Here is a 12,183-nt window from a genome sequence, read left to right as displayed (position 1 = left end):
CCTCTCTCGCTGGCTGTCTCTATCTCTGTCAAATAAATAAATAAAATCTTAAAAAAAAAAAAAAAAGAATATGCTGGCAGGTTCTATCCCAGTTTTTTTTTTTTAGAAAACCTGGCTATTATAATACTCATTTGAGAACAGAAATGAAAGCATAAATTCTTGTTCTTCCTTGTGCATTTCACTCTCACCTGCAGCTCAGATCCATTGTAGATTGTATTGGTCCAAGGGTTTAATGAATTACTTTTGGGGAGAGTCATAACTTGTCTAATGCCAGAATATTTTCCACACCTAACAAACAGTTCTTTCAAATGCTGTAAGGGAAATTATGATATCTCCAAACGTTATACTTGCATAGAGGTCTCGATTTTTTTCCCCAGAAATGTCAAGTTCTCTTTTATTATTGCCCATAGTTCTTGTGCTTGGTTTTTTGTTTTTAATTTTTACTAATTTGTATATTTTTACTGAAGTATAATTAACATACAGTGTTATATTAGTTTCAGATAAACAATATAATAGTTCAACAATTCTATACATTACTCAGTGCTCACCATGATTAAGTGTACTCTTAATCCCTTTCACCTATCTCACCCATCCCCCACCATCAGTTTGTTCTCTATATTTAAAACTCTGGGGTAAAAAAAAAAAAGACTCTCAGGTGTTTTTGTTCGTCTCTTTTGTTTGTTCATTTGTTTTGTTTCTTAAATTCCACATGAGTGAAATCATGTGGTATTTGTCTTTCTCTGACTACCTTATTTCACTTAGCATTATGAGTGATGTTGAACATCTTTTCATGTGTCTGTTGGTCCATCATGTTGTTGCAAATGGCAAGATCTCATTCTTTTTTACGGCTCAGTAATATTTGTGTGTGTGTGTCCACACCACTTCTTTACCCATTCATCTATTGACGGACACTTGGGTTGCTTCCATATCTTGGCTATTGTAAGTAATGCTACAATAAACATAGAGGTGCATATATCTCTTTGAATTAGTGTTTTCGTTTTCTTTGGGTGGATAAATACCCAGTAGTGGAATTACTGGATCATATGTTATTTCTATTTTTAATTTTTTTAGGAACCTCCATACTGTTTTGCACAATGGCTGCACCAAGTTACATTCCCATCAACAGCACACAAGGCTCCTTTTTTCCCACATTCTTGCCAACTCTTGTTATTTCCTGTCTTTTTGACATTAGCCATTCTGACAAGGTGATACCTCATTACGGTTTTGATTTGCATTTACCACAATGAGTGATGTTGAGCATTTTTTCATGTGTCTGTTGGCCATTTATAGGTCTCCTTTGGGAAAATGTCTATTTAGATCCTTCGACTATATTTTTAATGAGATTATCTGGAGTGTGGGAGTTTTGAGTTCTATTAACTCTTTATATATTTTGGATATTAACCCCTTATTGGATATATCATTTGTGAATATCTCCTCCCATTCAGTAGGTTGCTGGGTTTGGGTTTTTTTGTTTTTTTTTTTTTGATGCATTTTGTTTTGTTGATGATTTCTTTTGCTGTGCAAAAGCTTTTATTTTAAGGAAGTCCCAATAGTTACATTTTGCTTTTGTTTCCCTTGCCTGAGGAGACATATTTAGAAAAATATTTCTATGGCTGATATCAAAGAAATTACTGCCTATGTTTTCTTCTAGGATTTTTATGGTTTCAGGTCTCACATTTAGGCCTTTAATCCATTTTTGCGTTTATTTTTGCATATGGTGTAAGAAAGTGGCCACTTGCATTCTTTTTCATGTGTCCAGTTTTCCTAACACCATTTGTTGAAGAGACTGTCTTTTCCTCATTGTGTATTCTTGCCTCTTCTGTCATAGGTTAATTGACCATATAAGCGGGGGGTTATTTCCGGGCTCTCTATCCTGTTCCATTGATCTGTCTGTCTGTTTTTGTGCCTGTACCATACAGTTTTGCTTACTAGAGCTTTGTAGTATGTCTCAGAATCTGGGATTGTGATACCTCCAGATTTGTTCTTATTTCTCAAGATTGCTTTGGCTGTATCTATATTTTTTTTCGTTAATTTTTTTATTTTGAGATAATTCTAGATTCACATGGAGTTGTAAGAAATAATACAGAGAGAGCCTATGTACTCCTCACCCAGTTTCTCCCCATGGTAACATCTTGCAATACTAGAGTACAGAAATCACAATCAGGACATTCACGATAGAGTCAAAATACAGAGGACATTTTAGGTTACTTCACATTTGGCATCCAGTGGCCACATATCCATGCTTACTTTTCTTCCATTCAAAGATACAAATGTATACTTTTGTCTCCAATCTGCAGGGCCTATGTTAGGAAGCCTCCTGTATTTTCTTCCCTTTCTCGCACAACTACCATGGAAGCGCCTGTGTGCTGTCCCGCTTGGTGCTATTGTCGGTGACGCTAGATGGTGCCACCTCTGGAGACATGGTCTTTTCATCCCTAATCCTACCATCATTGTAGGTTGAAAACCTCCATGGTTTTCCAAGGATGACCTTTTCTCCAATAATCAGCTTTCCTCGAAGTTCTGGTTAACCATGAAAGTGTTCACGTTTCTCCTGAGCAAATAATGGGATGCTATGGAATTATGGGCAGATGAAGTCACTCACTGTTACAGATCCTTTTTTTACATTTTTAGATTGTCAAAGAATTTCACAGAATTGATGTAAATGTGTACTTTGCATCCCTTCAAGGTAAGTGCACATACAAATACATCTACCTGCAAGACTTTCTCCTAAGCCCTTTCTTCTACCTTGGAATGTGGGTATATATGATGTCCAAAGAGCCTTTTAAAAAAAAAAAAACAACAATGTTTAATTGTGATAAAAGATGTATAACATAAAATTTGCCATTTTAGTCATGCTGATGTGTACAATTAAATCGGTGGCATTAAGTAGAGGCAGTGTTGTGCAACAATTACAACGATCAGTTTCCAAAATTTTTCAGTGCCACAAACAGAAATCCTACCCATTATGCAATCCCCCTGGAGGGCCTTTTTTTAAAAAAAAGATTTTATTTATTTATTTGAGAGAGAGAGAGCAAGCATGAGCAGGGGGAGGGGCAGGGCGAGAAGCAGACTCCCCACTGAGCAGGGAGCCCAACAACGCAGGGCTTGATGCTGGGACCCTGGGATCATGACCTGAGCCAAAGGCAGATGCTTAACCAACTGAGCCACCCAGGTGTCCCTGAGGGCCTTTTTGAACCTGGAAAGATATTATTTCCAATTTGTTTAGTAGAGCTGGTAAGCCATGGAAATGTATGTCCTTTTTTTTTTTTTTTAAGATTTTATTTATTTATTGGTTAAAGAGACAGAGAGAGCATAAGCAGGGGAAGCGGCAGGCAGAGGGAGAAGCAGGCTCCCAGCTGCTTCTGGGAGCAGAAAGCAGGCACCCCAGAAATGTATGTCCTGACAGCAGTGCAGGGTCAATGGGGAAGGTTTGCCAGGGGGATGACTTAGATCCCTTAGAAGTAGAGGATCCTCCAGGGTCTGAGTCTGTGTGTGCACAGGTGTTTTATGTAGGAAAATGCTAGTGCTTAGGCTGAGTCGTCTAGAAGCAGGCTCTGAGAGAAGGATTCTTGCTCAGTGATTATTGAGAGTATAAGTGAGGAATTCATGAGGGGCTGGTGGAAGAGGATAGAGCAGGGGAAGAGGCTGGACGAAGACATGGATTTAGAAGCCTACCTTAGCCTGATGTCATAGGGAGCACACAGCAGGAAGAGGGGTTATCCTTCCCGAGGCAAGCGGGCCACCCTTTTTACCCCCATATCAGTCAGTCAAGGGCTGTAGGCCACCCAAGGTTGGGGTATAAACTGGTGGCCAAGGAAAATTCTTCAGAGAAGGACACAGCTGTGAGCCACTAGCAGCCAGGTCCTAGAAGCCTGAGGATGGATACATGGCAAAAACAAGGTGGTTAGGAACCAAGGCTGTCTACTACAACCAGTTATGGTATAACCATTCCATATGCTTCTGGAAAAGAAAGTCAGTTTAGAGCAGGGTCATGTTTTGAAAATGAGGGGAAAAAATTAAAAGGAGGAGCTGACAAAATTTAGTATTGCCTGATGTTACCAAAACGTGCTTTCCTAGAGACTGAACATTATTTCTTTCTTTTGAAGATCATGTGATAGAAAAGCTGGAGAAGTGTGGTTTCTTTAATGATAATATTAGAAAGGACATATTCTTTTTGACCGTCCATGATGCTGTCCTCCATCTACAGAACCAGGTTAAATCTCGAGAAGTTCAAGATTCCATTTTAGAAACGGTAAACATTTAACCTTTCTCATAAGTATCTTTCCTAAACTACCATGATTTCCATAAAGAGCAAGAATTCTACAAATCTAGGTTTGAATCCCAGCCTACTAGGATTTGGGGCCACCTGCTTAACTTCTCAGAGCCTCACTTTTCTCATCATTAAAATGGGAGTAAAAACCTTTACCTTACTGGGTTGATATGACAACTAAATATGATAGTTTATGGGAAAACACCTGGTAGTACCTAATATTTATCAATTTTACCATGTGTGGGTTTACTAATAAAAATAGGCATTAGCTGTAATAATGCCTTTTTAGAATATAAATGGTGAGTCTTGGTTTTCTGTGATTTGGGTATACAAATGCACAGTTGTGCATACCATTTAAATTTTCAGCCATTTGGAAAATCTCGATGATAAATGTCTTTAAATAGGATCCATTAGGTCATATGTGATCTTTGAAAAAGGAAAAAAGAAAAGTCGTGAATCAGCCCAGCGTTAATTCTGACAAAATAGAATAGACCCTGGTTTCCCATGAGCCTCCCTCCCTATTTTGTCAGCTCTTCTGACACATCCCCCAGAGAGCTGAGCATTCCAGGCTGGGTCATTGGGCCTGGTCCAAGAATCTCTTCTTTCATTAACCCTCGGACAGTGAATCTGGGCAGCTAAACAAATACTTATAAAATACCAACAATAGTAATTATTCCAGTGACACACTGTACTATATTTTTAATTGGTTCCTTCTTTTTTTCCACCCGAGCAAAGAGAATTGGGTTATTTCTGAGATGAAAAGTCGCTCCAGAGCACTTCGAAACACCACCCTTGCCTTGATATGCATCTGGAGTTGCTTTAGAAATAGCCTTCTTCATACGTAAAGCAAGGCCCAAATTGTTACCGGTTTCCTCTGTGTGGAGATTAAATTGCACACTACTGCTAAAAAGCAGAACTTTCCCGAACAGCCAGAGTGGTCTGTACACTCTGGGTTCCATTTCCAAAAAATTTCCATCCAATTCAACTGGGACTTCTTATTGTCATCAGTCACAAGCCCTCCACTGGGCACTCACAGATGCTGGGTGGGGTGCTAAGTGCTCTCAGCTCAGCTCCTGAAGGAGAAACATAATTGACTGCTGAGTCATTTAGGCAAGCGGTATACACTTCAGAGGTTGGGGAAGAGAGCTGAAAAGGAGGTGAGACAATGCAGAGCCATGCCAGTTCACACTTGAATGTGAAAAATTAGTATGAGGAAAAATTCTGAGGTGGGAAATGTGAAAGAACGAGAAAGCTGAAAAGGATTTTGCGGTATGGAGTTTATAGATGACAAGCACCAGCAAAGCTTCAAATAATTTTCAGAGTATCAGGGTGGGCTGATGTCATTATCTTTCCAGTAAATATTCTCTGTTCTCTTGGTCAAGATTACTCTCATTCAAGACTGTAAAGAGCCTCTTGAATTAATGGAAGCAGAGCTGATTGAAGAAGAACTTGATGTCCAGGATGAGGTATGATCATTATTTCCTTTCAGAGAAAATAATTTGGATGGAACGTTGACTGAATAGAATAATACAAATAGTGACTATGTCTGACAGAAACCATTCAGGGAAAATGATTTTTAAAAAAATACCAAAAGGATGGCTTCATAGAAGGGGGAAAATGGAAAACAAAAAATGCCCCTTAAAGACAGTAAGTACTTAGAGACCTTTTGCTCAGACATACAGGCACAATCAGTGATTGCAAGCAGCTAGCCCACTGGTCCTGATTCTATACCTAAGCCTCCACATATGTCTTCTTCCTTCCCCACCTAAGGACAGTGGGATGGGGAAAGGTGGATTGAGGAGAAGCTTCAGGAGAAGTATGTGAGGGACAGGAACCTCGTGGAACTTTCTTCATCTGACTGATAATGTTAAACAAGACACTCCCTCCATTTGAGACTGATCCCATGTATTTCTGATGCCCTTGGGACATCAGATTCTTCCTAGGAACCTTGACCTAAATGCAGTTATCTGCCTGAACTTTGTGGCTCCGCCACCAAGTAAAATGGTACCAACAAAGGAAGATCATAGGAATTTTAAAGTTGAAAGCTGTCTTGGAATATCAAGACATCCACATCCTAGCCCCTGCAGAAATCTCTCCTATTCCATCCCTAAGGGTGTTCACTCAGCTTGTGTGTGAACATTTCCAGATATTGGCAACTTGTAGCTTTTCAAGGGAGTTTGTCACATGATTGGATGTCTCCAAGTGTTAATTTTGCTTCCCAAACTAGATGCAGCCTTTCTTTGATAACCAGCTGGTGGACTGAGATCTGCCTTCTTGAGCCATACAAACCCTCCCACTGAACAGCCCTTAAGTATTTGAGAGTAGCTCTCATGGGTCCACCAGACTCTACTCCAGGCTAGATTCCTCTAGCTCCCTTTACTCTATTCCTCATGGGCACAAAATTTGTTAATGCTTCTCTGGTCAAGAATGGGACACAAAATCCCAGGTGGAGTCAGGTCAGCATGGAGATTACACAACCACAATCAACCTTGATCTTGTCAAGATACGTCTATTACTGCAACTTTAAAATGTGTTTATTTTCATTGTAGCCCCATCAAAATCTTGGCTTCTTTTTTTTTTCTTTTTTATTTTTAAAAGTATTTATTTATTTGATAGAAAGAGAGAGTGAGCAGGGGGAGGGGCACAGAGAGAGGGAGAGACTCTCAAGTAGACACTGTGTTGAGTGTGGAGCCCAAGGCAGGGGTGGGGAGGTGGGGCTCGATCTCATGGCCTTGTAATCATGACCTGAGCCGATATCAAGAGTCAGATGCTTAACCGACTGAGCCACCCAGGCACCCCTCAAAATCTTGGCTTCTATTGAGCAGGGGCCAACTAAAAACTTGGGCATTTTACACAAACTATGGCTTCACCTGGGCTCCCCATTTATAGTATGCAATTGGTTTTTTACCCTAATGCAGGGTTATGCATATTTTTGGTAGAGTACATCTTGTTGGTTCTAGTTTATTGATATAGTTTCAAATTCTGAACTCATCACCCAGCATATTAACTATCCATTCTGCTGGTGTCACATACAATTCTGATTAGCATGCCTTCTCTGCCTTATTCCAGATCTTGATAAAAGGTGTTGAGAAGAATAATATTCAAACCCCTATGGTATAATCAGGCAGTGAGGATGACAGGCAGAGATTTTTGTGGAGAAAATACATTGCTAGGGTAAAAATCAGAGGTCCTGCATCCTTAGTCCACCAGCTTAGTGAGTCTGGGAATGTCATTCTTCTTCTTCATCTTTTCTTTTTTTTTTTTTTTTGAAGGTTTTATTTTATTTGAGAAAGAGAGAGCACTAGAGAGAGAGAGAGAGCAAGCATGCATGAATGGGGGGCAGAGGCAGAAAGAAAAGCAGACTCCCTGCTGAGCAGGGTGCCCGATGTGAGGCTCAGTCCCAGGACCCTGGGATCATGACCTCAGCTGAAGGCAGATGCTTAACTGACTGAGCCATCCAGGCGTCCCTGGGAATATCATTCCTGAGCTTAGAAGTATTTCCAGCTTTAGTAGTTTATGACTATGGCTATAAGGCTGACTTTGTTGAGTAAAAACTCATCACATTGGAACTCAGGGGGACACCTTGGTGGCATAGTTGGTTAAGAATCTACCTTTGGCTCAGGGTATGATCCCTGGGATTGAGTCCTGCATCAGGCTCCCTGCTCAGTGGGGAGCCTGCTTTTCTCTCTGCCTGCCGCTCCCCCTGCTTGTGCTCTCTCTCTCTGACAAATAAATAAATAAATAAACAAATAAATAAATAAATAAATTAATTAATTAATAAAACCTCTTAAAACAAATTGGAACTTAAGAAGTTGCCACATTACAGAAATATTTTCTGATTGCCACATAAGCTAATGGCATCGTTATTCAAGTAACAGATAAAAGGATCATTCAGGTAGGACTCCTGTAGATAGCAAAGGAGTAGAGTGGAATGGTTTTGAGGGTAGGAGCTGTATTTTTATTTTTAATTTTTTAAATTATTTGAATTCAATTAGCCAATATAGAGTACATCATTAGTATCAGGTGTAGAGGGTATGAGCTTTAGAACCAGACAGATATGTGTGCCAGCCCCACACATAGCCTGGGGAAAATTGCTGTCCATGTCTTCATTTCAGTTGCTTCACGTGAAATGGAAATAGTAATACTTCACAGAGTTGTGAAAATTAAAAGATGCATATAAAAGGACAATAGTCTCTTGTACGTAGTAAGTGCTCGATAAACAGTACTTACGGGTGTTAAATAAATCTAAGAATGACGAGGTACAAAATTAAGTTTTTACCCTACACACACCTAAGATGAGTAAATGTGAATAGCCCAAACTATCAAGTCACGTTTGTAAAAAACACAGAGCGTGAAGATTAAAGGAAAATTCATTTGTATGAACACTTGGTTTCCCGTTCGTTTCCACAGGCTATGCGTAGTCTCGCTTCCTGAAAGTGGGCTCAGGAGGTCGCGATAAGCCAGGACTGCAAGGCAGACTTCACCCACCAATGTCATTCTATGCAAACATTTTCTGCATTGACTATATCTTTGGACTTGAAATACTCATTCTCTTTCCATTTGATTTTTAAAACTCTTTGATTTTTTTTAAACCTCTTAGCCAATGAAAGAGAACCACTAAGACTTTTTTTTCAAGGCTTTATTTATAAAATAAATAGCCTCCTCTAAAATGTGCAAAATGGTGAGGAGAATGATCCAGGTGAGTTAGCAATGTCCAGATCTGCTGACGTTATGCTGCTGTTGCCCCACAACGGGTTTGCTAACAGTGTTCTCGTGGGTACTGGTGAACCTCTGTTTAGTCCGGTAAGTGTGCCCCGACAGTCTCTGTGAGCAGGTAAATCAGGAAGGATTATCATAAAGAGAACTCCATTCCTGACTGACCAGGACACCCATGAGCTGCAGGGGTCTTTACTGCAGCTCATGGGTGCAGTAAAGACTTTACTGATGAGTAAAGGCAGAAATTTCATTATTAACGCATTTATCAATAAAAGTCTTCAAAAATCACTTTTAGTAAATACATCAACAAAGTTTTTATTTTTTATTTTTTTAATTATTTTTTAAATGATTTTTTATTATGTTAGTCACCATACAGTACATCCCCGGATTCCGATGTAAAGTTCGATGATTCATTAGTTGCGTGTAACACCCAGTGCACCATGCAATACGTGCCCTCCTTACTACCCATCACTGGTCTATCCCATTCCCCCACCTCCCTCCCCTCTGAGGCCCTCAGTTTGTTTCTCATAGTCCATAGTCTCTCATGTTTCATTCCCCCTTCTGATTACCCCCCCTTTCTTTATCCCTTTCTTCCCCTACCGATCATCCTGGTTCTTATGTTCCGTAGATGAGAGAAATCATATGATAATTTCAACAAAGTTTTTAAAATCCAAACTTAGTACTTGATAATCAATGTGATTATATGTGACCAGATATGTAACCAGAGTTCAAAATTTAAAAAAAAAAGGTTCACTTAAAAGCTACAGAACCAGGCTGATCTATTTTAGAAACACTGATTCAAGGAAGCAAAGCAATAAGATTATTGTGGTTTGCAGAAGTCATTTTTTGATATGATAACTATCATGGATCACAATTAAGATTAAATAAAATATATGACAGACTCTCCCTAGCTTAAAAATGCAGCTTTAATTTATCTTAGTTTATAGAAATGATCATCGTGTACAGGTCTATAGAGGTATGGGCTATTTAAAATCTAACACAAAAATTGTGTTATTTTAAAAATTTTTTGATATGTTTATAAGCCTGAGTTTATATTTTGCTCTAAAACTTTGGCAGCATGTAAAATAGGTGATCTTTAACAGAATTCTGACTACCTTTCCAAAAAAAAAAATCTAAAAAGTGAACATCCTGTATATAAATCTATGTTTAAAATGAGTTTTTTAAAACAGAACATTCTAAATGAACTTAATATCAAAAGAAAAACGTTGGTTTGGAATATACACATTATTGAAAATACATAGGTTTTTAAAAATCCATATTTTAAGCCAGAACATTTTATATCTTTTATTTTTACTTAACCTTTTCTGAGCGCCAATGATTTTCTAGGTATTATGTATAATATATAGACCTTAGTCCTGAGGACTATTTCCGTATATTTCACACTGGAGTTAATGAAGTTGTACTTAATTTCTAGGGAGAAAGAAATACTCAGGTCCCCAACTAAGACACTGTTTTGCCTGGTTGTTATTTATATTGTACCTTTGGCACAAATGTGTGAAATTCCCAAATGTGTTTGGCTATCCAAAGGCAGCATGTCTTATCCCTGTTTCTTAAATACAATAGAAACAAGTTATCTACTTCTGAAGGATTATTATCAGTGGTCACATCAAGCTGGTTAACTGAAAGCACCACCGTCATTTCCCCTTACCCAAATCATTCTGCATGTCGGAACTTGAGTGAGTTGCAGTGGATTGCAATGTTACAATATTTTTTCATTCATGGGTTGTACTGGCCTTCACTGATTTAGAACAGATGTCTCCCCTGTTGGGAACAACCTAACCAGGATTATAATATTATCCCATTTCCACATCAATACCTGCCTGTTACAGCAACAAATCTTCTAAGAGTGAATATAACAGTCTTGCAGAAAATGGATGAATACCTCTGTTTAATAGAGGAAATACACACTGCCCTTTTTTTTTTTTAACTAGTTGGAAGAAATACCAAAGTTCCATTTTACAATAAGGCTAGAGTTTCATCAAGTCTTGGGTCCACTTGTGACTATTACAAGATCACAGTCTGACTTGTTTCCCAAGCACACTCTAGGAATACTGTCTTTTCTGTACATTTTGTGAATAGTAACCATACTTTTAAATCTGTTTTGTCAATGGAAATTTTACTTGAAATTGAAGTTTTCTTTTGTTATGTTTTTAACCTGTAGAATAAGATTCCAGTGTTGTACATGAATTCCAATGAAAAAAATCAAACATGTACATTTGGAAAAATTTGCACATATTTTTTATTAAATGTAAAGTAGCCTTTCAAACTACTCTGATGTGTCCTTTCTGAACAAAACTATTAAATATAATAAAAATGCTACATTTTAAGTTTGCCATTACTCTCATCAGCCATCCATCATTTTGCTGTATTCTTTATAGCTCCACTTCTGTTTGTGTGAAATGTCTTTTTGTAAAGACTTTTCAATGCAATAAACAATGTTACAAGTAATCTCAGTTAATTCTCTTAAGATTTTATTTATTTAGTTGAGAGAGAGAGAGAGAATGAAAAAGGGGGAGGGGCAGAGGGAGAGGGAGAAGCAGACTCCCCACCGAGCAGGCAGTGAGTCCAATGCAGGCTCAGTCCCAGGACCCTGGGATCACGACCTGAGCTGAAGGCAGACGCTTAACCAACTGAGCCACCCAGGTGCCCTAGTCTCAGTTAATTCTTGTAATTCTTACCCAAGTATTTACAGTTTCTTTTGTGAAATGATTTTCATTATTTTAAGCCAACTTTTTTTAAAAAAGATTTTATTTATTTATTTGAGAGAGAGAGAGAGAGAGAAATCACAAAAGCGGGTGAGGGGCAGGAACAGAGGCAGATGGAGAAGCAGACTCCCCGCTGAGCAGGGAGCAGCTGAAGGCAGATGCTTAATGGACTGAGCCACCAAAGCGCCCTTTAAGCAAACTTTTCACACTGGTACAACATATGTACATATCAAAAAGATACAAAGTATAATATACTGCTTGAGGAATTTTCACAAAACAAGGACACCAGTATAGCCAGCACCCAGGTCAATAAGCAGAACATAACCAGTCGCCCAGAAGCCCTCTCAAGCTCCCTCCCAGTAACTGCTCCAAGGGCTAACTACTAACACCTGTGTGATGTCTAAATGTGGTGTCTTGTCTGATCAGATGTGAGCCCCCAAATTGGGGCAAGGATCGGATGGAACCAATGGC

The 12,183-nt window shown here is 38.8% G+C and overlaps 1 protein-coding gene across 2 annotated transcripts in view; it reads left to right on the top strand.

Annotated features, from left to right (window-relative positions):
- SLC26A4 (solute carrier family 26 member 4) overlaps positions 1–9,375 on the top strand; it is a 55,870-nt gene extending 46,495 nt beyond the window's left edge. For both annotated transcript variants that reach the window (XM_034666374.1, XM_019807065.2), the window contains 4 exons: positions 2,632–2,686; positions 4,107–4,252; positions 5,653–5,736; positions 8,681–9,375. In XM_034666374.1, coding sequence (XP_034522265.1) covers positions 2,632–2,686; positions 4,107–4,252; positions 5,653–5,736; positions 8,681–8,704 — 309 coding nt within the window. In that variant the 3' untranslated portion in view covers positions 8,705–9,375. The remainder of the gene's footprint in view (positions 1–2,631; positions 2,687–4,106; positions 4,253–5,652; positions 5,737–8,680) is intronic.
- Positions 9,376–12,183: the final 2,808 nt, after the last annotated feature.

The sequence above is a fragment of the Ailuropoda melanoleuca genome, chromosome 1 (genome assembly GCF_002007445.2).
Source record: "Ailuropoda melanoleuca isolate Jingjing chromosome 1, ASM200744v2, whole genome shotgun sequence".
Taxonomy (NCBI): Eukaryota; Metazoa; Chordata; class Mammalia; order Carnivora; family Ursidae; genus Ailuropoda; species Ailuropoda melanoleuca.
This window is presented reverse-complemented; position numbering and strand designations above follow the sequence as displayed.